The sequence below is a fragment of the Protopterus annectens genome, chromosome 10.part0 (assembly GCF_019279795.1).
Source record: "Protopterus annectens isolate FY-2018-M chromosome 10.part0, PAN1.0, whole genome shotgun sequence".
Lineage (NCBI taxonomy): Eukaryota > Metazoa > Chordata > Ceratodontiformes > Protopteridae > Protopterus > Protopterus annectens.
In genome coordinates, this window is record NC_056744.1 from 1,571,619,096 (window position 1) to 1,571,645,911 (window position 26,816).

At 39.8% G+C, this 26,816-nt stretch overlaps 1 protein-coding gene across 1 annotated transcript in view; it reads right to left on the reverse strand.

Annotated features, from left to right (window-relative positions):
• Positions 1–20,377: 20,377 nt before the first annotated feature.
• The window catches only part of LOC122814339 (serine protease 27-like), an 84,990-nt gene continuing 78,551 nt past the window's right edge, over positions 20,378–26,816 (reverse strand). Inside the window, exon 6 of the mRNA XM_044086925.1 lies at positions 20,378–22,093. Coding sequence (XP_043942860.1) covers positions 21,758–22,093 — 336 coding nt within the window. The 3' untranslated portion in view covers positions 20,378–21,757. The remainder of the gene's footprint in view (positions 22,094–26,816) is intronic.

Below are 26,816 nucleotides of genomic sequence, written 5' to 3' on the forward strand. Positions count from 1 at the left end.
ACATCTAGTAGGTTTAGGCCTGTAGTAGGCAAACGCACTTATTAATTGACAGAGTTGGCAATGATGATGTCAAGGAACCATTGTGTACATTTGTTATTTGTGGTGTATGTTATAATTAAATTACCCAGAATGATTGTATTATATTCATTAGTTAGCGATTCTCATTTGTTGAAGGTTTCATGGAGTGCAGACATCATGCAGAGGGCTATATAAATGGCCATGATATGAAAGGTAGATATGCTTGTAGTTAATAGGATATGAAAGAGTTGTAGGTCACCATCTTGCTGAATTAAATGTGAGATAATGGATTTTCAAATAAAAACAGATATGAGCCACCAGAGAAAGAACCTTCTCAAACTAGAGGTTCTAAACCAGTGGTAGGCATGGAAAAACATATGGAGAAGGGTGCTGTCACTACACTGAAACCATATGTCTTTAATTATATGTATGTCTATGTTTGTAAGGGTTAGGAAAGCCAAAAGGGCTAGTAATGTTTTGTTTAGGCTTCTAGCATTGAGCAGTGCCATTTCAATATATTTCTGATTAGAAACTGCTAGGTTGGTACATGTAGGAGATTGACTTTGGCTACAAAATGTACTATAGGAATAGAGAACATCTTTGCCAGTATGCAGAAACCCAAAGAAGAAATGTGCAGACCATCCTTAGTGAAGCAGGTGGGACTGTTGACCATATCTTTCCAAGCTGATACACATTTGATCCACCCTGGAAAGGACACAAATTACCGAATTAGTTGTTGAATTTGATTATTCTTTGTTGGTATTGTGGCATCATCTGCACTAATGTCAGGATAATGCCCAATACTAGTTATTTAGTGCTCCCAGAAACATACAGGGAAACTCAGTCATGTCTTTCTTGCCATCTGCAAAGCTGGAGCATCGAAGTTCAGTCACTCGATCATTTACAACAACCAGGCCATATACATACTTAGGATGAAGGAATATAAGAGCTTTAGTGGAATTTTAAATTCTGACAGCTACGGTGGTGCAGCAGTTAGCATTGTTGCCTCACAGCAAGAGGCTCTCCAGTTTGATCTTTGCCTGGGGTGTCTTCTGATTGGAGTCTGCATGTCCTCCCTGTGGTCGTGTGGGTTTTCTCCAGGTGCTCCGGTTTCCTCCCACATCCCAAAGACATGCTGTAAGTGGATTGGACATGCTAAAATTGGCCCTAGGCATGAGTGTGTGTGTGTGTGTGTGTGTGCCTTCTGTGGAAGGTTGGGCACCGGGCTGGCAACTCGACACCGTAAAAGCTCTACTGCCAATCATGAGCAGACAAGGTGATCCGCTGTGGCAACCCCTAACCGGGAAAAGCCAAAAGAAAGAGAGAGAGTAGAATTGTAAATTCTGGAACATGAAGGACAGTTGACCATCCCTCTATCTTTGTGAGCCTACTGAGAGGTGTTCAAGTATGTTTAACTGTTGCATCACCTGTTACATGAATGGTTTCATGTGTGACAGCATGCTCAGACTGTATGAGTGGATTATGCTTACTGCTTTGGTGACCCATGCTTGTGTTAACAACAATAATATGTGTGGTGGGTAAGGTGTGAGCATTGTCTGGAAGGCCTAGGATACTTTGGGAGGTATTTCTTAGTAAATCAGCAGGTTAAAATTTGTTGTTAGGTTGTGATGTAATGCTTTTGGTGTGTAGTGAGCACTGACACCCTGAGTATATAAGGGGCATGCTCTGAGGCATAATCTTGGAACATGCAAATAAAAAAAAGTTTTCACTGTTACATTGTCAGTGAGATATAATGCAGTTGATGTAATGACAAAAGCACTCATCCTAATAAAAATCCGGTCAAGCAAACTGCGGCACAGCTGGCCATTGAAAGTATACCCAAGGGAATTTTTAATACACATTTTTGAAAAAAATGATTTTGTTTGATCACTAATCTATAAGCTTCTTCTGCTGTAGTACCACTTTCCATATGGCTTATCCCCCTGCATTTGGGTTTTTCCAGTCTTAGAGAGTGCCCCATTTGGCATCATCAGGTTTGGATAGGCAGAGCAAGAGTTTTTTGGGGTCATTTCAAGTGATCTGTGTACTTAACAATGTGTTAAATATCAAATTTCTAGCAAGCCTAAGCAAGCTGCAACAAGCTCTCTCTGCTCAAAAAGGAGAAGGAAAGTCTTTCACATTCAACCACAGAACTGTTATAAAGATGACAGAAAAGGGTTCTTCTTTGTTCATTTTTATTCATAATGACTGTTTTAGAAATTATTAGAAACATTGCTCATAAAATCTGTCACACGGAAGGGTCAAGTCATAGCACTAAACTGTTTGCAAGCAAATTTTATCTTGCTAATTTTGTTCAAACTCTACTATTTAATGAGATTCTAGCAAAACATGGATCTGGACAATTCATCAAATGAAATTTTGTCAGGTTGATAAGTCCTTCCCCTTTACCTCTAATGCATAATCTGGGACCATCTTTTGCAGACTTCTTCTGACATTTTAGAGCATACAGATTCTGAGAATGGCTCTCAAGCTATTGGCTTGTTATTGTGGCAAAACATGCCTAAACTTAATGAGTGCATTATTTTTCTCTATTAATATCTTCCACCTCCCATTTCAGTACTCAGTTTATTTATTTTTCATTGGAGAGATGTTATTTTTTTCCTTTCAGACACCACCCCACACCTATTGGAACATTTTCACTATTTTAGTGTTATAGTTTGTGATACTATTTTGATATTGTTGTCATGTTTTCACAGCCTTTGATTTTCTTTAATTAATAAAAATGCTGTAGCTGCTGCTTTGGGTTATTTGGCATTGCTTGTGCTTAGGGTGACCCACTTGTTACTGCCAAAAAAATGTAACTGCAGGAGTAAGACCCCAGCCCAAGATAAGCAACAACAATGCTTATCTGGTTTGGGGGAGCAACACAATATTCATTTGTCAAGGTTTTACTGCAAATACATTAACAGACTATAAAAATAATGCTTTATCTTCATGATAACGCTGTTTACTTCATACCTGCATCTCTTCAGAGTCAAACCAAATTTAGCCAAGTTAGAACCAAATTCCTTGACATTGACCTCAGGCTGACAATTATTACTATTTATTATTACTTTTTCCTCTCAATTCGCCAGATCTCAGAAAAGTAAACTCAAATATAAATCTGATAAACCAAAACATTTCTTTCTAGGTCCACAACCAAAAGAGAATAGAGTAAGTGGTTCATAAAGTAACTTGATTACTTATAGAGAGCAAATATTTTAAGTTGGCTAAACAGCAGTTTGACTTCCTTAGCTTGCAGAGAAATTTACGAACAAATCCAATGCCAAGAAGATTTATTGCAGAGCTTTTGGGTAAACTACCCTTCTTCAGTGCTAAATGTGTTCCAGTTACCACAGCATGAACTTTGAATCTTACAGAGAAATCTGACATGTTTTAAGCTCCAGACCATTTCTATTTCCTTTTCCCTAATTTGTCTACAACACATTTGTGGACACCATTTATCAGGTTCAAAAAAGGTGTCTGTGACATTATCCCCAAAAGGTTACTAATCAGATGTAGGCCATTTCTTTGTGTCTCCTACTTCCAATAGACCTTCCAGATTTTTCTCACTGATGCATGTGATATTATCACTGGAATTGAGGATACTGATATTAACCTATATGATGTTGATGATGACAACTGGAGATGGAGGAGGGAAGTCCCTTGTTGAGCAGTATGGCTTTTACCCACCACATAATTTCTTTCTTTCTTTATACAAGTAAGGAAGAAAAGAGATTTGAGAGAGTGAAGGAGTTAGAAGTAGTGACTATTTAGAAACCGCTGGAGCTTCCTCATATGAAGCGTGGCTAAGGGAACCTCAAGATGCATGAAGCCATGCATTAATAATTCTCAGGCTGTAATGAAGTTTTGATCTGCAGGCTTCCTGAGATACTGAGACAGGAAGAGGATTTTTCCTTGAAGAAAGTAAGCCTTCTGGTCAATGGAGTCCAAGTCCACTCCAAGGAAGGTAACCTTGGTGGAGGGGATGAGGTTGGATTTCTGTAGATTCAAGGAAAGACTTACCTTGAGGACAATGCATGGTTATTTGGATGGATTTGTTCATTTCTTGAGGAGTAGAGGCTGGGTCAAGGAGCCCACCAGGTAAGGGTAAATGTGGATGCCCTTTATCCTGCAAAAGGCAGTTATTAGAGTCAGACATTTAGTAAAGACTTTGGCTGCAGTAGACAATAAAAAGCCAAGGCACACAACTGGAACTGACAATCCTCTGCCTTGAATCATACTAAGCTTCATATGCAAAGCCATGGAAAGACTTATCATGGAATTAATTAATCAGGACATGAACTTCCAAATACTAGACCTGTCTCAGTTTGGATTTGTCTAGGTCAGGTTATGCTCACTCAACCTAGTAGATTTTTTTGAAATGGTCACCAAAGCAATGGACGGCAGCAAAAGAGTACACGCCATGTACCTCAACCTGGCCAAAGCTTTTGACACAATTCCCCACTCAAGCATAGTAGAAAAGCTAAATAAACTGGGAATAAATCCTTATAGATTGCCAACTGGCTCACAGATATGATGCAGATAATCAAAACAGGGGACGTTACCTCTACAAGGAGAACAGTCACCAGTGAAGTTCCCCAGGGTTCTGTGTTGAGACCTCTCCTGTTTGGCATCTACTTTTCTGAAGAAAAAGCTAATAACAAAGGGCTCTGGCTGACTAATTTTGCAGATGACTGCAAGTTAGGAACAGTCATTGAATCCCCAAATGAATTAGCCATCCTGCAGGAAGGTTTGACTCAAATAAATAACTGGTGTCAAAATCATGGTCTGAAACAAAATGCCGAAAAAGACATTAATGTATCCTTTGGGAAGTCATCTAACCGGATACCTGTCAAATCTTCGAACGCTCAAAATTTCGAACGTTACATGGTTGAGACCAAACTTTTGAAATTTTGAGTGCTTGAAGATAGACTTTTAATGGCACTGTATGGTGCAGATAGGGAGAATTTCCCTTTTCTGCACTGAAGTGCGGTCTTGGAGTTGGTATATTTAAGTAGGGTTAAAATGTTTTTTTCTGTGTTTTCTTTTTTTTTTATGTTCGCACATCCAAATGTCGAACATTTGGTCTCGACCATGTAATGTTCAACATTTTGGATGTTCGAACATTTAACATAGACCCATCTAACCCAAGTAACTACCACATTAACAATATGCTTCCTAGAAGTTGGTCCAGTTGTTCAAGGTTTGAGAACTTATATGGACAGTGACCAAATTTTGACCAAATTGTGTCTACATCTAGGGAAGTCATTGTTCCCCTTTACTCATCCCACATTAAACCAATTATTGATTACAATGCCCCCTTTGGCAGGTATCTGTTTAGACCCATGCAACAACTGGAATGCCCACAGACATACCTTACTAAAAGGATAAAAGGCCTAAACAACATGTCCTGCAAGGATCAACTCAAAGCTCTATCACTATACTTGGTATCCTACAGACTGCTAAGAGGTGACCTGTGTCTGACATGCAAGGCATCCTCCAACTCATTACGGATGGATTTGCTGCACATCACCAAGTCAAATGGCATCAGAAATACTCAGTCTAGAGATCTAAACCTCTTCTGCAACATCAACAGAAAGGTTTGAAATGACATGTATGTTCTGTTGATGATATAGCTGCTATAGAACAGACTTCCCATCCACATAAAGCAAAGTTTATCCCTGTCCATTTTCAAGTGCAACTTAAATATACATTTAGGAAAAAGAAAATTTACCCAAGGGTTGCCGCCTGTGCTACCAATGAACAGATGCAGCTCCCAAATGCTTTATCCCATGCATGGATCCCCTCAGGTTATCTATGGTATGATTCCAATTATTCTCATTAGGGATAATATATAATTATTGACCATGGGATGAGTTTGATCAATCTATAACCAAATTGGATAGCTTATTTTAAGCACAAAAAGGGAAACTGGCTAGGCATAAAATGGTCTGCAAAGGTAGCAAGCCTAGTACTTAGCTATGAACCTATAAATGCCTGTGCCTCCAAGCTAAAGGGGATGCGAAAGTAGGCATCCTTTAAATCTAGAATGCTTGATCTTGTGTGTACCTGGGAGGATTATAGAAAAGTGTTTTTGATTTCTGCTGGGACATTGGGACTAGATGCCTCCAGGTCTTCCTCTAGAATCTAGTCTAGTAAGACTAATCTAGTCAGCAAAGGACAGATAAATAAATACGCACTGTACATACATACATATGTACATAGAATCAGTTTGCTACTTTCTGGAAAACTTACCATTCTTCCAATTTTGAGTTTTCCCTTTTGTCTATTTGTTGAGAAAAGACCAATTTTTGGGGGCTGCTTCTGACATACCTAGACAGAAGGGACTGCAGAAAATCATTAACTGTCTGCATATTTTTTCCTTTTCTTCTAGTTTCTTAAACACATTAAAAGCAGGGAACCCAAAGGGAAACCCCATATCAAGAGGGGCATCTTTGAGTTCTGCCTTTATATGATCAGAGACAGGCTATTCCCCTCAACCAAGCATGTTTTCTAATCACAGACTCATAGCAGCTGCTCTATTAGATGCACCCAGAGCATCACACCCACATTTTAAGTAGCTCCTATTCACCTGAATAAAGTCACACAGTTCCAGCACTCTCCTCTGCCTTCTGTTTCAGATAGTCCAGAATAGTCTCCTGGTATTTAATCATGTGATAATTACAGTTAGGGGCTCTTGAGGTTGGGGTAGCTAAGGTGTAGGAGTGTTTTCCAAAAAAATTAGAGCTCTGCACTCATTATTTTAAAGAAGGCTCCTGGAAGTACTACCATGGGATCCTTTAAAATCCAAAGACATCACCTCTGGATCTGCCACTGGATTTTTGGACATGTGCTTTTAAGATTCAAGTATCTTGTAGAAGATGCAAAGCTTCTTAGGGGCAGGGGGCAAAGAATCAGGATGAAGGAATGTGATTTCTTGCACTAGAGGTACAACAAGAGGCCTGGGTTCTCGCAGACTAGGCCCAAACCTTATCTTGGACTGAGGATGCTCCTTAGCCTCCCAATTGAAAGGGTCTTTCATTCTGTGAAGGGTGTTGTGATGATATGAGGTGTTGTCATCTGTGCCAGGAAGAACAGGGCAATGCACGTGGTACATATGCCAGCATAGTTAGCTGCAATTTTGTAAATAATTTTGGGTCATTTGACTATCACACTGACTTGTACAGATGCTTCTGTTAAAAATATATCAACAGTGTTATTATAACTGAATAAATGTTTATGTTCAAACAAAGAATTCTGGAAGGGAAGAGTAGAGGTTTTTGCAATTGTTCTATAAATTTCAAATACTGCAAGAGATCTTAGCAAAGCTCTAAATGTGTATCGTACCAGAGTCAGGTGATCAAATGTGATGTCATGCTATAACTAGCACTGAGAGGATAGAACCCACACAACAACATGTTTTGTTTTCTTTGGAATCTGATATAAAGATCTGTGACAATTATCACAGTTCAGTTAGTTGAGTTCAGTTCAGTTAGTTTGAAGCTCATCACCCTGCCTTGTGGAAGTAAGCATCTCAGCATCCTATCTTGCCTTGCTGTATTAATTAAGTTAGCTAGGGAACAGTTATTAACAGTCAGGAAATGCAGTGAGATTAGTTTAGTAGTGTTTTTCTGCATTCGTTTGAATTTGTCCAACTGTGTTATTTTAATTTTTCCTGTGATTGAAATTCTGATGTTTATTTTACTTTGATATTTAATATTCTCATGTTTTCTATTTTATTATTTATTAGTAAATATTTTTATATCTTTCATTGTGGCTGGTCTTTTAGAGAATACTTTTATTGTCTTTAGTGTACCTGTGCTTATTTTAATAATGCCTTGGCCTCTCTGAAAAGCCTTGCTGCTTTGGTTACACTCTTGCCATTTACTGTATGTTAGAATTTATTTTACTCACTATAATGGGATACCCTTGTAAGATCCTGACAGTGGTTGACTGGTGGCAGCATAGTTAACTTATAGACTGGGCAGAAGGGGTACAGCTTGTAAATCTGTACCAGCCTTTCCCAGGAGTGTGTGTGTGTGTGTGTGTGTGTGTGTGTGTGTGTGTGTGTGTGTGTGTGTGTGTGTGTGTGTGTGTGTGTGTGTGTGTGTGTGTGAAAATCAAGTACCCAGGTGTGAGTGTGTCAGCTACTTGGAACTGGGACCCAGTGCTCCAACGTGAGCCTTGTTTAGAATCTGGAGAGGCAGAGAGTCCAGTCCTAGTGGAGCATGTTCCCTGTGTGCTTTTGGGGGAAATTGTGTTTGATACAGAAAACTACATTTGAAAATACTGTGTAAACTCATTCCTGCTTTTAGTGACCGTCTCTCACCAGTGTCAGTGGTAACTAATGAGTCTCCTTGATTACTGGGCCGGGGTAAAGAGAGGTCATCACAGGTATCCTCAAAAGAAAGGCCCTCAGGTAGTGAGGCTGAGAAGAGGGTATATTCAGATTCAGAGTTCATATAAAAAACAGGGAAGATCTGGTTAATACAAGATATTTCCTTCTCTTACTCTGAGAAGTCAGAGCTCCCACAAATGCAAGTTCCAGGAGCAGGACTGTTCTTAGACTACTGCTCCCTGGATTTCATAACTTCCATGACCTCCTCAGCTAGTTTGACAAAGTCCTGCATGTAAACCTTGAAAAATGAGGTTTAAGCCCATGTAGCTGAGCCTGGTACAAACTGATACTGGGATACTATGGTTTTGAGGGCTTGGGCCTATGCTTAAGGGTGGAATCAGGATGAGAGGCCTCAGAATGTAGGCAGGCAGCTGTGTCTTGTATCCAGTTTCCAGAAACCTCTTTGCGAACAAAAATGTGGTTGGATACCACCCTTCCCCTCTGTAACTCTGATTCTGTCATCAAATGCCAGAGGCTGCAGAGCAATTCTGGACTCAATTGACTCTTGTGAAGTCTCAGCTCAAGCAGACATCAGTGCTGTAGAAGGCATGGTGGCCTCCCAAATACTCATGCCATTTTTTCTCTCATCAATGTGGTACTGCTGCAAAAGTGAGGAGGGATTTCCTTGTGCTTGTTTCCTGGTCAATGTCCCCATTTACTTAAAATTGCAGACAGTATACCTGATTGACCACTAGCTAATTTGCTTCCACCTTTCCAATGCTCACCTACATCCATGGAATAAATCTTAACTATGCAGCATTACTAATCTTGCAAATAATGAAAATACACATTTGTGTAAAATAAAGTAAGGCAGGAAGCAAAAGATGCTGGCATTTCTCTTCCAGTCATAAACTGAAATAAGACGTGCTGAATTGAGCAAATTACTTTATTTAGAGGAAGCATTTCACATCATCTCTGCCAGAAGAGGTCGTTTTCCAGCACAACCTCCTAAAAGTACAGTTTTGTACCTACCATAAATGTAGATGTTCGAGTGCTAATGCAGCTGCAGTCATAACAGATGGGTTTTCCTGTCGTCAGGTGGGTCCTCGGTTGGCCGAATTCCAAAGTCTAGGTCCGGCGTCGGATGTCGTCGCTTCTTCCCTGATGTCAGTGCGACAGGGGTATAAAAGAACCAGCCGATGCCATTTTCTTCAGTTTTTCTTGCCCCAGATGTCAGGTGCCCCCAGAAGGAAGGCAAAACATAAATTTATGTAATAATGCAATGGAATATAATCAAAAAACAGTCATTGCAAGCAAATACACCATAAAAGAATACCCCAATGAGGTTGTATGAGGAGGTGTTGGCCATTAGGCCTGTCCCAAGAGGGGAAGGAGGGAGGGAAACCTGGACTGCAGCTGTATTAGCACTCGAACATCTACATTTATGGTAGGTACAAAACTGTACTATGTTCATCGTGCATACAGCTGCAGTCATAACAGATGGGTAGAATCCCAAAGCTAAAAAAGGGGTGGAAGGCACTAAGTGGAACTAGGAGGAGCCAGGATGCCCTGCAAGACTGCAGTGGCAAAGCCCGCTCTAGATTTGGAGTATAATGGTAGATGATAGTGCTTGGAGAAAGTATGTACAGAACTCCAAGTGGCTGCTTCCAAAATATCTTTGGTAGGAACCCCCCTGAGGAAAGCTGCAGAGGTAGCTGTGGCCCTTGTGAAGTGAGATCTGATGCCTGTAGGTACAGTTTTACCATGAAAAGAGTAACAAAAGCGTATACAGTGGGCTATCCATTTGAGATTGTCTGTTTGGAAATAGGCTTCCCTTGAGCACCTGTAGCATAGGACACAAAGAGTTGCTCTGATTTTCTGAAAGGCTTTGTTCTGTCCAAGTAATAACGGAGCTGTCTGTGAATGTCCAAGGAATGTAGTAATCTCTCCCCTTTGTTTTGTGGATTAGGGTAAAAGGTAGGTAAGTGGATAGCCTGATTCAAGGCTACCCTGGATACTACCTTTGGCATAAAGGAAGGATTGGTTCATAAGGAAACTCTGTCCTGATGGAAAATGATGAAAGGCTGCACAGCCATGAGGGCTTGTAGTTCCGAAACCCTGCGTGCTGAGGTGATAGCCAGAAGGAAGGCTGTTTTCCATGACAAATATTGCAGTTCTGTTGAAGCAGCTGGCTCAAAAGGAGGCAGGGTCAGTTTTTCTAGAATGAAATTGAGGTCCCAAGCAGGTACTGGTTGCTTTCTTGGGGGTTTTATATTCTTAGCCCCTCTGAGGAACTGTCTTAAGAGAGGGTGAGAGAATAAAGGAGGATCAGTGTTGTACTCTGCAGAAATGGCTGAGGCATGGATTTTGATGGAGGAGAATAAAAGTCCACTCTTTAGCATCTCAGCTAGGTACTGTAATATTTGAGGTAAATTCAGTATTCCAGGATTCTGACCCTTTTTCTGATTCCAGGCACAAAACCGTTTCCATTTTGTGGAGTAGGCTTTTCTAGTAGAAGGCCTTCTGGCCTCCAAAATGACATCCTGCACCTCCTTGGAGAGTAGGGTCTGTTGTGAATTTAAGGAATCCTCCATGCGTCTAGATTGAGTGTTTTCAGCTGACTGTGAAGAGTTTTGAAGTTGTGCTGAGTCAATAGAAGAGGCATTAGAGGCAGGATCCATGGTGGGGAATGCGTCAGGCTCCTCAGGAGTGGGTACCAGTGTTGTCTTGGCCAGTCTGGAGCAATGAGAATCATCTTTGGTCTGTCTGCTCTGGCTTTTAATAGAACTTTGGGCAGCAGAGGAAGAGGTGGAAAGGCATAAACTGTCATTGTGGTCCAACTGGAAGAGAGTGCGTCCACTTTCCAGGCCTGTGGATGAAAGGTCCTTGAGCAGAATTTTGTCAATTGGTAATTTCTGTGGGTGGCAAAGAGATTTATGTTTGGCCTTCCCCATGCTTGAATTATCTTTGCAAAGACTTGAGGATGCAACTTCCATTCGTGTGGATCTGTCATATTTCTGCTCAGGTTGTCTGCCAGCATGTTTTCCTTGCCTGGCAGGAACTGTGCTTGAAGTTGGATTTGTAATTCCAGAGCCATTTTCCATAGAGACATGGCTAGCCTGCATAGGGGATATGAATGGGTTCCTCCCTGTTTGTTTATGTACCACATTACTGTGGTGTTCTGTCCTTATCAATAGCTGGCCTGGATGCCGTAGGTCTTTGAAAGCTATAAAAGCATTTATTACTGCTAGCATTTCCTTTTGATTGATGTGAAGGTGCTTTTCTTTTTGTGACCATTTGCCCTGAATGCACCGATCTGTCATGTGCGCCCCCCAGGCGTAGTCCGAGGCGTCTGTTGTGATGAATTGATTTGCTTGAGGCTTGCAGAATGGGAGACCTATGTTTCTTTGGCATGCTTGAGCCCACCATAGAAATTCCTTTTGAAGACATGGAATCAGTGGTATAATTGTTTCCAAACTGTGGCTGTGTTGAGACCATAAGTTTTTTAGGTACCATTGAAGTTTCCTCATATGCAGATTTGCACATGGGATTAGCAAGATGCAAGATGCCATGAATCTCAGACCCTGCAGGATTTTCCTTGCAGTCAGCCTGGTGAGGGTTGCCAGTTTTCTGAAGTATTGAGTTAGTTGCCCTTGTTTCTCTGGCGTGAGGTAGGCCATCTGGGTGTTTATATTCAAGCTGGCACCCAGGAAAATTATTGTTTGAGAGGGTATTAGTCTTGATTTCTTTTTGTTGACTGTGTATCCCAGAGAATTCAACAACATTATTACAAACACCAGGTTTTTCAGAAGTATGTGCTTGCTGTCCGCTTGGAATAGGCAGTCGTCCAAATATGGGTATATTTGTATCCCTTGAAGTCTGCAGAAGGCAATTACTGATGCCAGGCATTTCGTGAACACTCTGGGTGCAGTAGATAAGCCAAAAGGCAATGCAGAGAATTGATAATGGGTTGAAACAGCAAGAAATCTGAGGTATCTTCTGCAATCTTGTCTGATTGGGACATGCAGGTATGCCTCCTTGAGGTCCAATGTTACCAGCCAAGACTCCTTGCCCAGCATGGGAAGAAGCTGCTGTAATGTGAGCATCTTGAATTTTGGTACGAGTAAATATGTGTTTAGGATGGATAGCTCCAAAATAGGTCTCCAATCTTTGCCCTTCCTTGGTACCAGGAATAGTCTGGAATAAAAACATTGACCCTGTTCTTGTGCAGGTACCTCTTGAATAGCTTTCATGTCCATGAGATATGAAATTTGTTTTTGTGCCTCTGCCCTTTGATTGTGTGGCAGGTTTGGCATGCCTCTCATTTTTGGAAGGGTGTGAAAGTGGAATCTGTAGCCTCTATCTATGATGTCCAGGATCCATTTGTCTTTTGTGACAATATGCCAATTTTTTGAAAATAATGCCAGTTTTCCACCTAAAGGTGCTGCCATTTGAGCCTTGTTTGGCATGCAAAGGGGAAGTCATTGGTTCTGCTTTCTGAATGGCTGTGAACTATCCTCACCACCTCTTGGTGTAGGCGCTTGCCATTGTCTGCCTCTAAATGATCCTTGAGATTGCCCTCTACCCCTCGGGCGCCTGTATCTACCACTTTGAGGTCTGTCCGTGGCTGGAAAGGACCAATTTTTTGAAGGCCAATTTCTACTGAAACGTGGTGGTTGTACCTGTAGGAAATCTTTCACTGTTTGCATTGATTTTTCCTTTTCCTCCATTTTCTTTAATACCTCCTCAGCTTTAACACCAAAAAATACATCTTTTTGAAGAGGTGCTTCTAGTAATTTTGCTTTGACATGATCTGGTAAGGTTTGCTCTTTGAGCCAAGCATGTCTACGTATGACTGATCCTGTAACATCAGCTCTACATGAGGCCTCTAAAGCATCAAAACCACATTGCAAGATATGTTTACCCACTTGCTCTGCACTATGCAACAAATCCTGCAACTCCTTCAAGTCTGGTTGTTCAGGTTGTGACATTTTGCTTTTCAACTGAGATAACAAAAACTGTTGATAATTTAACATATGGAACTGACAGTTTAATGCCCTCATGGTATAGGTGGCCGAGGTGTATACCTTTCTCCCCCCACCTTTCCAAAGCTCTGGAATCTCTCTCTGAAGGTTATGGATTTTTGGCAGTGGAGGCCTTAATTCCCTTGGGACCCTGTGAAATAGTTTCTGGGTCAGCCGCATGGCTTTTGTATAGGAATTGGTGTGAATCAGGAACCCGGTAATACCTGTCAGGCTTGACTGGAGCTGGAGGTAAAGAATCTGGGTTAAGGCTGGCCTCTGAATACACATCATCTAGTATGTCCAAGACAGGAGGTATAGCCAGAGGCCTGTGCTGAGGGAGCAAGAGGAAATCCCTGAGCCTTTTCTTGGAGTCTGAGTACTCTTGGCCTTCCCAGTGGAAGTGTTCCCTCAAGGTATGCAAGGTTTCCCCAAAAGAGTAATCCTCAGGGGGGGAGACAGAGGGAATGGACTCCTCTGCATCAGAATCTTCAAAAAGGGAGTATGAATGTTCCTGATCCTCAGAATGTTCTGAAGTAATGGAGGCCTGGTCCGAGGAAGGGTAATCTTCCTCCACTCTGGGCCTTTTGTCCGAGGGGGGTTGAGAACCCCTGATAAGAGTAATCAAATCCTCAGCCATTTTGAGCATCTGCTTTTTAGGCATGGGGCCTTGAGTGGGGCCCTGTGGAGCTTGTCTTTTAGTATGCATGGCTGCTTTAGATTTAGTGAAAGCCTTAATGGAAAAAGAAGAAGAGGGCCTGAAGACACCTTGAGCGGTGGCAGGCCTATCTAAACTCTGAGTTTTCCCGCCAAGAGTGGCTTCGGTATCTGTAGTCGGGGTGTGGGCCAAAGAGCCTGCGACCTCAGGCACAGAAGACACCGCTAATGAAGTGTCATCGGTAGTCAGGGGCTGCGTAGGCACCTCGCTGAGAACCGGAGCACCTGTAGTCTGCTTTAGCGTGGTGTCGGTAGAAGTCACGGACCTCGTATGTCGGTCCTTATCTTTGCGTCTTTTACTCAAAACTGGAGTCGGAGTATCCGACGACATAATGTAATTAAACTTTTTGCCAAAATAGTGTTGGGCGAACTCCGCCCGACGCTTAATAGTGCGTCTGTTGAATGTAGCACAAAAACGACAGGCCAAGACGTCGTGGTCTGGGCCTAAGCAAGGAATGCAGAGGCAATGGAAATCCTTATGCGGTATTTGCTTCCCACATGAAATGCAATTATTAACTTTGTCTGACATCGGTCTGAGGCAAGAAAAGTTTCCCCAATGGAGTACTTAGCTTTCAAGAAGTCTTCGGTTGAAAAATATTCGTAATCTCAGGAGCTGGCCGACCGGCACTTGCGAACTGCTTCTGCTTTGGGCACCGCGCGGCAAGAAAGACTGAAGAAAATGGCATCGGCTGGTTCTTTTATACCCCTGTCACACTGATGTCAGGGAAGAAGTGACGACATCCGACGCCGGACCTGGACTTTGGAATTCGGCCATCCGAGGACCCGCCTGACGGCAGGAAAACCCATCTGTTATGACTGCAGCTGTATGCACGATGAACATTTGCAAGACCTGAATTTCTGAATTTCTGAGTGTGTATATATATATATATATATATATATATATTTATATATATATATATATATATATATATATATATATATATATATATATCAATATATATATATCTATATATATATATATATATATATATATATATATATTTGTTGTGGTCATTAGCTCAAACAGCAGATGTATATTTAACTGCATTCTTGAATACTTTGTCTTGCTTTACGTATAAGCCTTTATTGGAGATTTGAAAAATTAAATAATGTCAGCACAACTCATGTAGGACTTTTGTATAACCCAATGAATGTGAATTTCCCATAAAAAACAGTGCATCCCTCTTACTTTTCCTGCCTATGCTGTTCAGGTTACTCACAACAAATTCTTTACAGTGGGCTGGTGTTGCTCATGGATACCCTATAGTACTATTGTACTGCAAAGTAGCACCACTCTTAGTTGCATCTCTGTGGATTTTTCAGAATAGATTTGACTGCAAGTCCCACTCTGAATATGTTTACATTTCTAGCCTTGGTACTTCCTACCTGTAGCATTGATGACACATGTACAGTGTATCTATCAATCCATTAATCTTCTATCTATCTATATGGGTTACATGCAGTTGGTTAAAGGCACAGGTGGTCAATAGGGCTTAACTGTCTGATTGACTGTACAACTGATTACAAAGTGCAAGAAGCTTTTGTGTTTGGGATCATGGTACAAGAGGGATTTTGACTTTGTCCTTTCTGTATTGTTGTGTTATCTTAATCAGGAGTTGTTCTATAACTTTGATGGGTTGGACAACTAGATCACTTTTACAGTTTTGTTTTTGTGAGTTGAGTTATCAACCACTGGATACTTACCACACACACACACACACACACACACACACACACACACACACACACACACACACACACTAAAGTTAAATTTGTGTACCTGGAAGACTGACTTGAGAGCACAGCACCACACTTTGGTAGGGTTAGAGTGTGCCCCCCTGTAAAAACAAACTAAAAAATACAACAAAGTGGTGAAAAAATAAAACTAACAACCAGGAAATAACCAAAAACAAAGCTAGGCTCCAGACTCAAACGTTTAGCACTTTCGTTCCTTTTTTACTACTTAAGAACTTCCTCTGGGAAGTTCTTAAGCAATAAAAAAAGAACAAAAGCACTAAACATTTGAGTCCAGAGTCTAGCTTTGGTTTTGGTTGTTTTCTGGTTCCTCTGTTAAAACACTTTAAATAACATTGCAGCAAGTTTCAGTATCTATGGTCTTAAATGTAATCACACTTCACTCTTCGAAATTCTTGACCTTGCTGTTATGAGTCTCACATTGTTTTATACATACATACATATATTTGTTCTTTGATATGTATGTAAAGGCCACTAGGTATTGCTGCCTATGGTTTTGGGTCACCTGACTATTTCTTTCTTAACTGATTGGCTTGCAAAGTTATGATACTGATATGGAAGTTGCCTGCATGCGTTAGCTTATTTAGAGCACTTTTTTTTTTATTTTGCATGCTGCTCTGTCAATCTTACACTTAATGAGAAATAAAATTCCTCTAAATAAGAACCAGAGTGAACCTTTCAAAGCATAACAAGTAACAACTTTTGAGAAAAAAGAATTTATAACACTTTGGAATACTGCTTGTTGGTCCACAAAACATATAATCAATTGGGTGATGAAACAGTTCACGTTACCAATATCAAGACAGTAGATGCACACACTGAATTAAAAATATAAATGTTTTATTTCACAGAAATAATTTGATTAATATAAAATAGATATTTGCACTTATTCACATAGGCAGCTCTGTCAGGTGTTAGGATTCAACAAGACATGGACATTTGCCAACAATTTTATAATGTCTTTTCAGAGTTAAAAGCAATTTACTCATTAGATATGTATATGTGTATGTGATATTCTCTTTGTCTCTGTGAGCTTATTCACCTTTGGCCTTAACCCTATTAATGTGAATGTGGAATCAGTGATGTTTAAAACCCTTTGTTATTAAAATCATGGTTTGGAAAGTGATGCTAGATAGACAGAATCCGACAGGATTCCAGGTAATGCAATGGATGTGTGATACTGTGTTATCATATTTATGGCCTAAAAAATTACATTAAATGGCCTGCATTTGAATGGATGCCAAATACAAGAAATGACCCTAATCTGAAAACCTTTAAGGGACACATGTCAAGCTCCACAGAGTAACCCACACGCATGACCTCAGCCTGGTCTGTGACATCAATAGGACTTGTTGGCAGGACAGATAATGTGTCCCAGAGACCCCCCCCCCCTTCTGTGGAATAGACTCTGTCTCTCTGTGTCAAGCAGAGTACCTCATTTATCCTTTTTAAGAGCAACCTGGATAACTAGATGGGGAATAGAAGATACACCCCTGGAATTCCACCTGTGTCCCTGCTGGACAGGGGCATCAGGTGCTGACTTGTCGGAACATGAGCTAAATTCTTGGCTAGGCTTGTGAGGGCCTCAGGGCCAATAGCCTAGTAACTTCCTATGATCCTATAATCCTATGGTAAATTAATCCTGCATTTAATACACACATCAGTTGTACCTGAGTCTGGCATCCTGCAATTGCTTGAGAAAGGCCTTCTTCTTCAATGCATATATTCTCTTTTTACTGTTTTACCTACCTCTCAACTGTCCAGATTTTAGCAGAATGTCCAGATTTTTGACTCATATTTTTGTCTTCTTCTGCTTTTCTAGCAAATCATTGAGGACTGATGTCACTGAATAATGTCAGATATTTGAGTTTCAGACTTCATATCCTCCAGAAATGCATGCTAATGTAAAACCTGTTATTCAAACAAATGTCTAAGTTTATAAGAGCAATATTTGAAATTTGTCCCTATTTTTAGGCTTTTACCCCTCCATTAGTTTTGGCTTTGTCCTGATTTCTTGTGCTAAGAGGTTGAGAGGTATGCTGCTGTGTTGTTGGCTTATACTGGTAACCACTGGATCTTTTTTACTACTTTTTACTTTATTTTCTCTCCATGCTTGTCTGTTCATATGGATCTTATAGCACCAGATGCTCAGCTATGCTTACTTCTACACATCATTTACACTTGTCCTTGGTACTAGAAGTTCTGAAGGATGAGTGGTTCTTTTACCAGAGTGGTTCTTTTCCCCACACCATGTACTTGTATTCATTTTTCACTACTGAGACTGTAGTTCAGCATGGGGTGTGGGTGCTAAACTCCTGAGTGTGTCATTCTTCAGATAAGATGTCAAACTGAGGTCCCATCTGATTGAGTTGATGGTAGCTTAGGTGAATGTAAAAGATCCCACGGCACCTATCAAAAAGAGTAGGGGTAGTCCTTCTTTTCTTGACCAAATTTCCCAGAGTTAGTATGAATACCACTTCTGTTCTCTCCTGAAAAGAGGCCATGAACATTGTGACTAACCCAGCAAATAAAGTGTAAATAAAACAAATAAACATTTCTGACATCTCAATTTGGAGTGCATACCTTACTTACTTTCTTTTTTCTCTGCATCTGCATGACCTTGTCCAGCTGCTCTTAGATGGCTCATTCATTCCAGGAGATCTAGGCCCCTTCATTTAGAATGCAAGGCAAAAGGCCTAATTCTCATTCCTGTTTGTTCCCTGCATGAGGCAGGAGCTTCATCAGACCATTTATTTTCTAGTGGTTTGATGTAGCCTGAGTCCAAGGTATCTGAATAAGGTGGTGGTTTCAAGATGGCCGATGCAGTGGTGCAGCGGTTGCATTGCCACCTCACAACAAGAGGTTCTCTGGTTGATTCTCAGCTGCAGTGCCTTCTGTGTGGAGTCTGCATGTCCTCCCTGTGCTCGTGTGGGTTTCCTCTTGGTACTCCAGTTTCCTCCCATGTTACAAAGATATGCATCTGGAGTGTTTCTCCCTGGGCCTCCATTGAAAATTAGCTTTGTTCCAAGTTGGACTTTCACGATAAACAAATGTTAGAGAGATTAGAAGTTTTGTTTGTGATCTAGAATAATGAAGTAGGAAGGGAAAGTTCTGAGTTTTTGAGTAGAGCTGAATGGCATGAGTTTATTTTTTTTTTACATTTTAGTAGAAGTTTCCCTGAATCCACAAACAGGAGAAGGAGAGGAGGTCTTGTTAAAGTTGTGTTTGAGTGATCTGTAAATAACTGTGTCAGCAGTCTAGAGCATTATGGGAAAATGTGGAATGTCGGAGTGGAGATTTTTGATGTAAATGGAAAAATATATTGTGGAAAGAACTGACCATTAGCCTTGACTAGGATTGCGCTGGGCGAGAAGGAACAGCATATGTTTTACAGTGAATGAATGGTGGGAAAGGAAATTAAGGAACCGCTGTGACGCTTTGGGCTGATGCCATGCAGCTGAAAAAAATGTGGATGAAGAGTTCAGCTGTGTTGAAGGCCTTGGTTAGGTCTGTGAATAAAGCTCCAGTTAGTAGACTTTTGTATTTAGCTATGAGGATGTCATTAGTTAGTGTCTGCATGTCTGTCTTTGTGTTGCCTTTACTTGTAAATTGTCTACACTGTTATGAATTAAAAGGTGAGCTTTTCAGAAAGAACTTCACTCCTTGACTATTACAGTGAATTCGTTTTTGATATTGTATACAAAAACATTGTTCCTTACCATTCATTGTACAAAATAATGTTTCATAACACATCTACCTTATTTTAATAAACTATTTACTAAACAAGATATCTTAGGATTTCCTGGAACTGATATCAGTGTAGGACTGTTACCTAATGAGTTGATAATCTGAAACCAAACATTTGTTGGTTCTGTATGGGGCTTATTGTGACTGATTATAGACAGGGGAGTGAGTAAAACAAAATCAGCTAACAGAAAATTGCAACACATAGAATCATCTCCCTGACAGGTTTCTTCATGGTGCCCAACACTGCTGAATCACATAAGCAGAATAGAAGCCCCTAAAACTCATGCAATAATAACAACAGAGGTAAAACCACAAATTATTATTATTATTATTATTATTATTATTATTATTATTATTATTATTAGCAGTAGTAGTAGGAGTAGCAATATTTCTTTTTCTGTAGGGGTCATATTTCCCTGCAACGTCTGCATCCTCTTCTATTATATCATAACTGTGAGATTACAGTATTCGGGGTAGTGGGAAAACTTTAGTTATGCACGGAAGCAAAGTTTTGTTTCCTACCTGAGGCAGTAGAACCTCTGACTTAGAAAATAATAACAAAGAGGGTGGGGGATGTAAGTGTGTGTGTGTGTGTGTGTGTGTGTGTGTGTGTGTGTGTGTGTGTGTGTGTGTGTGTGTGTGTGTGTGTGTGTGTGTGTGTGTGTGTGTGTGTGTGTGTGTCTGTGCATGTGCATGCATGTGTATGTGCTATATGTGTATGTGTCTGCATGCATGTGTGTGTGTGTGTGTGTGTGTGTGTGTGTGTGTGTGTGTGTATGTGTGTGTTTTCGCTTCAGAATTATTATATTGTATGAGTTGAAATAGGCTTACAATGATACATATTATAAGGTCAGTATTTGTTTTTCAGTAAATATTAACAAAGCAACTAGTGAATTATTTATTCATATATATGATGTAACTAAGCAACTAATGAATTGTTTCTTCTTATATATGAAGCAAAGTTTATTTTTGTCTTTCCATGTAAACAATTTTCTGCTTCCGTGTGAAGCATGTGATGCTTCAGCACTTTGCTTGCAATCTTCCATTTCTCATTTTCCTGATTTCCTTACATTACAAGCTCTAGGACATCAATATATGTGACACCAAAACTTACAAAGAAAATTTAGTGACCAGTTGATACAATTAACTGAGGATCTGATGATGAAGGGTGGAGTTGAGGAGGAAAAGAAGCAAACACGGGTGCCTAAATGTACAGTATTGTCCTTTGCAGCATATTCAAGTACATCAATAGTGTCAGTCCAAAAAAGAAAAAATCTTCTGAAGAAAAAAAACCCCTCAAAAACATAAATAAATAAAATAAAAACACTCAAAAACAAAGGTAGCAGCAAACATGTTCAAAAAATAAACACTACTATTTTGCCTACTTTACTGTTTCTATAAACCCTTCACATTTTTTATCAGTGTGGCTCAGTATAAACATATTATATGAAAGTTCTTCATTTAGAATGGTTAGCCATATTGTGAGGACTGCTTATACAGTATATAAAATGACTATGCACCTGAAAGATTCATTCACAGTAAATGAGGAATTAGAGCATTAATTAGTGTTCCATTCATGTGGTTATCTTCTTTTATGTGCTACAAATATTTTGTGTGAGGGATTGAAATTTAGCACTAAAGAGGGGAAGCCAATTGATTCTAATGTAGGGCAGTGCTTTTATGGGCATTCTGCGTGAGGCATAATGGCCATCAATGTGAGGCAGTGAGGGACATAGAGACTCCATATCATTGGCATTTTACAGTATAATCATAACTAACTGGACATTACTAATGGACACCATGTCACCACAAGCTGCTTTGTTTCTTGACTAGGGACTATTCAGGTCTACTAACCACCTTCATATTTACAAACATTAATTCATTTCAGATGTTTAGTAAATGTGAATTGCTTTCATATATGGCTCTTTGTCTTCCTCATAAATATAGAATAAAATCTGTGTGAGACCTAAAAAATGTGCTATAGATAGTTCAGTCTGCCCAATGACAGTATGTTCTATGAGCTATGATGGAGATTGCATTGTTGTTGTTATTGCCTTGTAATAGGGACATGGGCATAGAGCAATGCTTAGATATGAAGACACGGTCCTTATAGGTATTCTAGCTCCTAGATTTAAAGCATAGATAAGGCATTAACTTGCTACATTACTGTCATGAGAATTGTGCAAAACAGGAGACCAGCAGTGCTGAAGTGTAAAAGACTGCTGCTGGTACCATACACGACTGCATTTCCATCACGATTATATTTACAGGTGCTGCTGTTCACTGGTATTGACTCTGCACTTGAGAATGCTTCTTGGCTGAATGCCTTAAACTGCAGTTGAGGTATTTTACTCTGTAACCAGTCCTGAAAAACAGGGACACGAGAGTAAACTCCAGGGCGATTTGTCATTGCGCATCCTTCTCCCCAGCTCACAAGTCCAGCCAAAATCCATGTTTTGCCTCCTTTACATACCAGTGGTCCACCAGAGTCTCCCTGTAAAACAGAAGTATTTTGTTATTCATCTGTTAGATATTTGTTTAATTTGTTTGTTTAACTAGCTAGGTGTATTGATCCTAGGCTATATTCTGTCTTGAACCTGAGGCACATATGTATGTTACAAAAAGTTACATTCATTTTAGGATATAACTAGAAAAGATGTTGCAGCAGGTTTCCTAAAACATACCAGTGCCAGAGCTTGGAGAAACAGGTAAAATGAGTTTGACAGTCAATTAGCATATTTAGCTTAATAAAGTGCTAAACACTGTACACTGCATGTTAACATATACTTGTATATTAATTATGCTTTAATAATTATTTAAAACATAACTCAGAAGGACATTCTTAAATGTAAAATGTTCTGTTACAGTTTATGACTTACCGTATGTGGTGCCACTTGAGCTATCCATCATTTTCTTTACATTGGCACCTGTTTTCTAGTGCCAAATTAAAATTACATCCTTCATGAGATATTGTTCTCCCCTACATGGCACCATTAAAAAGCTTATTGAACTTTACCCCTGGTGATATCAACCTGGGGGTGCATGCAAGTGCATCCATTGACCTTAATGGGTATCCCATAGGGCATGCTTGGATTCCTGTCCATTAAATATAGATTCAACCCATAGTATCCCTCAAGTGATGTCAGTGAGGAATATAATAGAATTTTGTAGGTACAGTCTCAATAAAATTTTATGAAGCTTTTTATTTAGAAATCAGCCCCTTTATTTTGGTAGGATAGGCTGGAAAAGACATTGCAGCACGTATGTTAGACAGCATTGTGTTGTATAGGTAAACTGCAACTGAACACTTTAAGCAGAGCTGGATCCAGCAGAAGGCTCCCCAGGCTGCTGCCTAGGGTCCAGTTACAGTTGGGGGTCCTAAAATGTTAGTGTTACTACAAATGCCTTTGCTGAGTTTTGAATGATGTCCAGTCATGTTGGAACTAGGATGAGGATGAGACAAATAGAGTTCCAATTTAATTGTGCATTACTCAGCACTTAGCAGCAATAGTTGAAAGCAAAAAAAAATAGGAAAGTATCTTTCGCAGTCCTATTTTCATTGCGTTAAATTAGCAGCGCTAGTATTTTGACCTTTCACCTATCCTCTTCCTTCTTTGGATTCTTCCATTGGGGTAGTGGTAGGGGCATGTTTCCATTTTTGTTTTACTTTATTTAAACTTAATAATTCCTTTCCTCCATGGTTCATTCTTTATTGTATGGCCAATTAAATTCCCATCCTACATTTCTAATTCCTTACCCATCTCTGTTGGTCTGATTGACTTGTCCCCCCACCCATACCCTGCAGACTTGGCAGTGGTAAGAGAGTAGGCTGACGCACAGACTGTATCTAATGCCTGATTTTAACTTTTGCACCCTCATGTTTGTGGACAACAAGCAAAATAAGAGACTTAGTGCTGTGCTGAATGCTAACCTAGCACCTGCCAACACAGAGGACGGTGATGGTCTGACTAAAGAAGAAACCTGACCTTACAAAAAAGTTACTGCTGTGGAGTTCTAGCTTATACTTGCAGAGGCAGTGCTTTTCTATGTCTGATGCAATAGCTACGCTGTTTTTTTTTTTTTTGTTTGTTTGTTTTTAATTAAATAGCAGGCATTAGCCATGACGGCCTCCAGGAATTTTTATGTAGTGAAATAAGTTGTTGTAAGTCTCTTCGTGTTTTTTTAAGCTGGCAGAATCCTGAGATTTTTTCAAGAAAATCTAAAGTAGTAACATACAAGATTTTTTTCAAATAAAATAAAAGCTTATAACCTTGCTAGATTTCATTTTTCTCCAAGTTTTTAAAATACCATTTTTATGAGCTAAGCTCATTTACTAAAATTGTAAAAGATTGTTTTTGATGCCTTGCTTGGCAGGAGAGTTTTCAGAGAGAATGCAGAATTAAAAAAAAAATGTTGGTTAACATCTTAAAAACAAAGTACTATTGCTTCAGTCTTAAGACAATCACAAGATATGTCAAAATTGTAATTGCTGGGTAGTAATCGGGTAACTGAATGCATTACTGATGTTTTATTCCTCAAATTAAAGCCTGGCTCATAACACTGTCAAGTTGTAATAATTTTTGTCCATACTTTCAAAATATTAAGATTAGTCTTCTACATAGCTGCATGATGGCTCTGCTCCTGAAATGCAATTCTCTTTCTAGAAGACAGTTGGATGCAGTGGCTGTGATAACATAATTTGTCACAAATTTGCACAATCATGAAATGGAACACTAAACCCACGGTGGTGGTGCTACGGTAGCGTTGTCGCCTCACAGTAAGATGCTGTCCGGTTCGATTCTCAGTTAGAGTGTCTTCTGCGTGGAGATATGCGTGAATGGGCGTACCTTCGTTGAAGGCTGTGTGTCAGGCCTGGCAAGTTGGTACGTAAAAATCAACTGCCATTCATTAGCGGACCGGAGTTTCGCTGTGGCGACCCCTAACCGGGGAAAGACACAGACATGAAATGGAACACTAAACATTTTTGGCTAGAATATTTTAAATTCCATCCAGTTTATGTCCCTGAATTTTTAAAGCCACGGGAATATATGAAGGTTCCACTGTATGCATTATAGGACTTGTATCAAGTCCTGGTCAGCTCAAAGAAATAAGCCATGTTTATAGTCCACGAGAGGTGATGATACCAAAGTTCTAGAAGGTTCATGTAGTGGAAGGTGCAGTGATAGAGTTGTCAGATGATTAAACTAGAGAAGGTGGAAAGGTACAGCTAAAGAATGAAGGGTGATGACAGAAATGGACATGACCACAGATAGTAGGAGGCTGGAGCAGGACTACTTTAGGATTTGACTTTTTGTAGAGTAGTTTCGCCCCTTGGAACTCTATGTCAGGTTGCATACTGCAGTGGGAGTGGAAAAGGCATGCTGAAAGATTGAAGTCATATGAGATTGAGGCAACTACAATTGGTTAATGGTTGCAGTGACACTGACTTGATAGCAAGGCTCTAGTGAGTGGTTCATGTGTTTGTAAAATGAGTCATACCACCATAATTCTGATTCAGTTAGCTGTGTAAATTTTGTGTGTGTGTTTTTTTTTTTTTTTTACTCATGAGCAGTAATTCCCTGAACTTGTACAGCGGAATGTTGGAAGCACAGTAATTTAGTCTGGACTAGGGTAGCTTAAGAGGTAGGTGAAAAGAGAGTTATTTTGCATCAGCCATTACAAACAGACTATTAAGAAAGGTCAGGTGCCTACTGGTGGCAATTCACTTTACCACCAAGGGCAGGAAGAATAGCAAATGGGCATTGGAATCCAAAGACAAACACTCACACACACACACACACACACACACACACACACACACACACACACACACACACACACACACACACACACACACACACACATTAAGTACATGTGGTACTTGGGAGCTAGTCATAAAATTAGAACAGATGTGTCAAACATATGACATTAAGACCACCATCTATACAATTTGAGGTCACTGCGAAGGGCCTTAATGGTACTGGAGTATAATGCTCAGCACATGGTTTACAAATGTGCAGTTTCAGAGGTTTGTGTAGGCTTATTTAATAGAATGATGTTGTGCCAATATTACTATGTGTTTATGTGTGTAATTTGCTTTTGTTTTGAAAATGAAAACAAATATCACTAATGGGTTTTTGTTTAATATTTAAGACAAATGATACCTGCAAGAAAGAAAGGAGACAATACTGATTTTTTTTTTCAGTTTTAAATTCTACATTCAATTTCCTGGGTCAACTAAAGAGGTTTCTTCTAGCACCCACAAAACTCTAACCAATGAGTCCAATGGATGAATTGGAAATCAAAGCTACTACTACAAGATGCTTTTTTCCTAGTAAAATGGTCTGCATGCAAATGGATGAAGCCTTTATAAAAATTATTGCACAAAAATGTCAAACTCAGTTTTACCTGTACAACGTAAGACACTTTTTCTCTCATTAATTCATTTTCAGACTAACTACTTAATTTAGATCATGTTTATGGGAGACCTGGAATCTGTGCCTCTGCTCATTGCCCCAAAGTAAGCATCAGTCCATCAATGTACACAGCGATGATGTGATTTTGATGCCTTGTTTGGCAGGAGTTACCTGGAGTTATATTAAACAACTGGGTACAAACTGAAAGACAGACAGACAGACATGTGCGTGCGTATATGAACACACACTCACACACACACACACACACACACACACACACACACACACACACACACACACACATGCACGCAAGCAAGCACGCACACACACACACACACACACACACACACACACACACACACACACACACACATATGGCATTAGAAATTTACACCACCAGTTCACCTTTGAGATGTGGATGGACACTGTAGAACCATGTCATAAATGTTAAAATGTCTTGTGGTGGGTGTAACTATTAAAAAACAAAATTTCAGAGGGTTTGGCATAATGGTTAACTACCTCAGAGATGCAACATGCAAAGTTTGATTCTGATTGGTTAGGATTATAATAGTCTGCAGACTAATAGCCTAATTTTTGCTTATTAACCACAGTATTCTCCACACTGTTAAACAGAGAAACAAAACTGAAGCAGTAAAATTTTCCAAAATAAAATCACAGTTTTATATATACCATACCGCTGCTCTTCAGACCAAAATAAAATTTTAAAATAAAAATCTAAAAAACTCAAACTCGTGTGTGTGCATACACCTTAATAAAGGTGCATGAACACTTGGCTCTCTC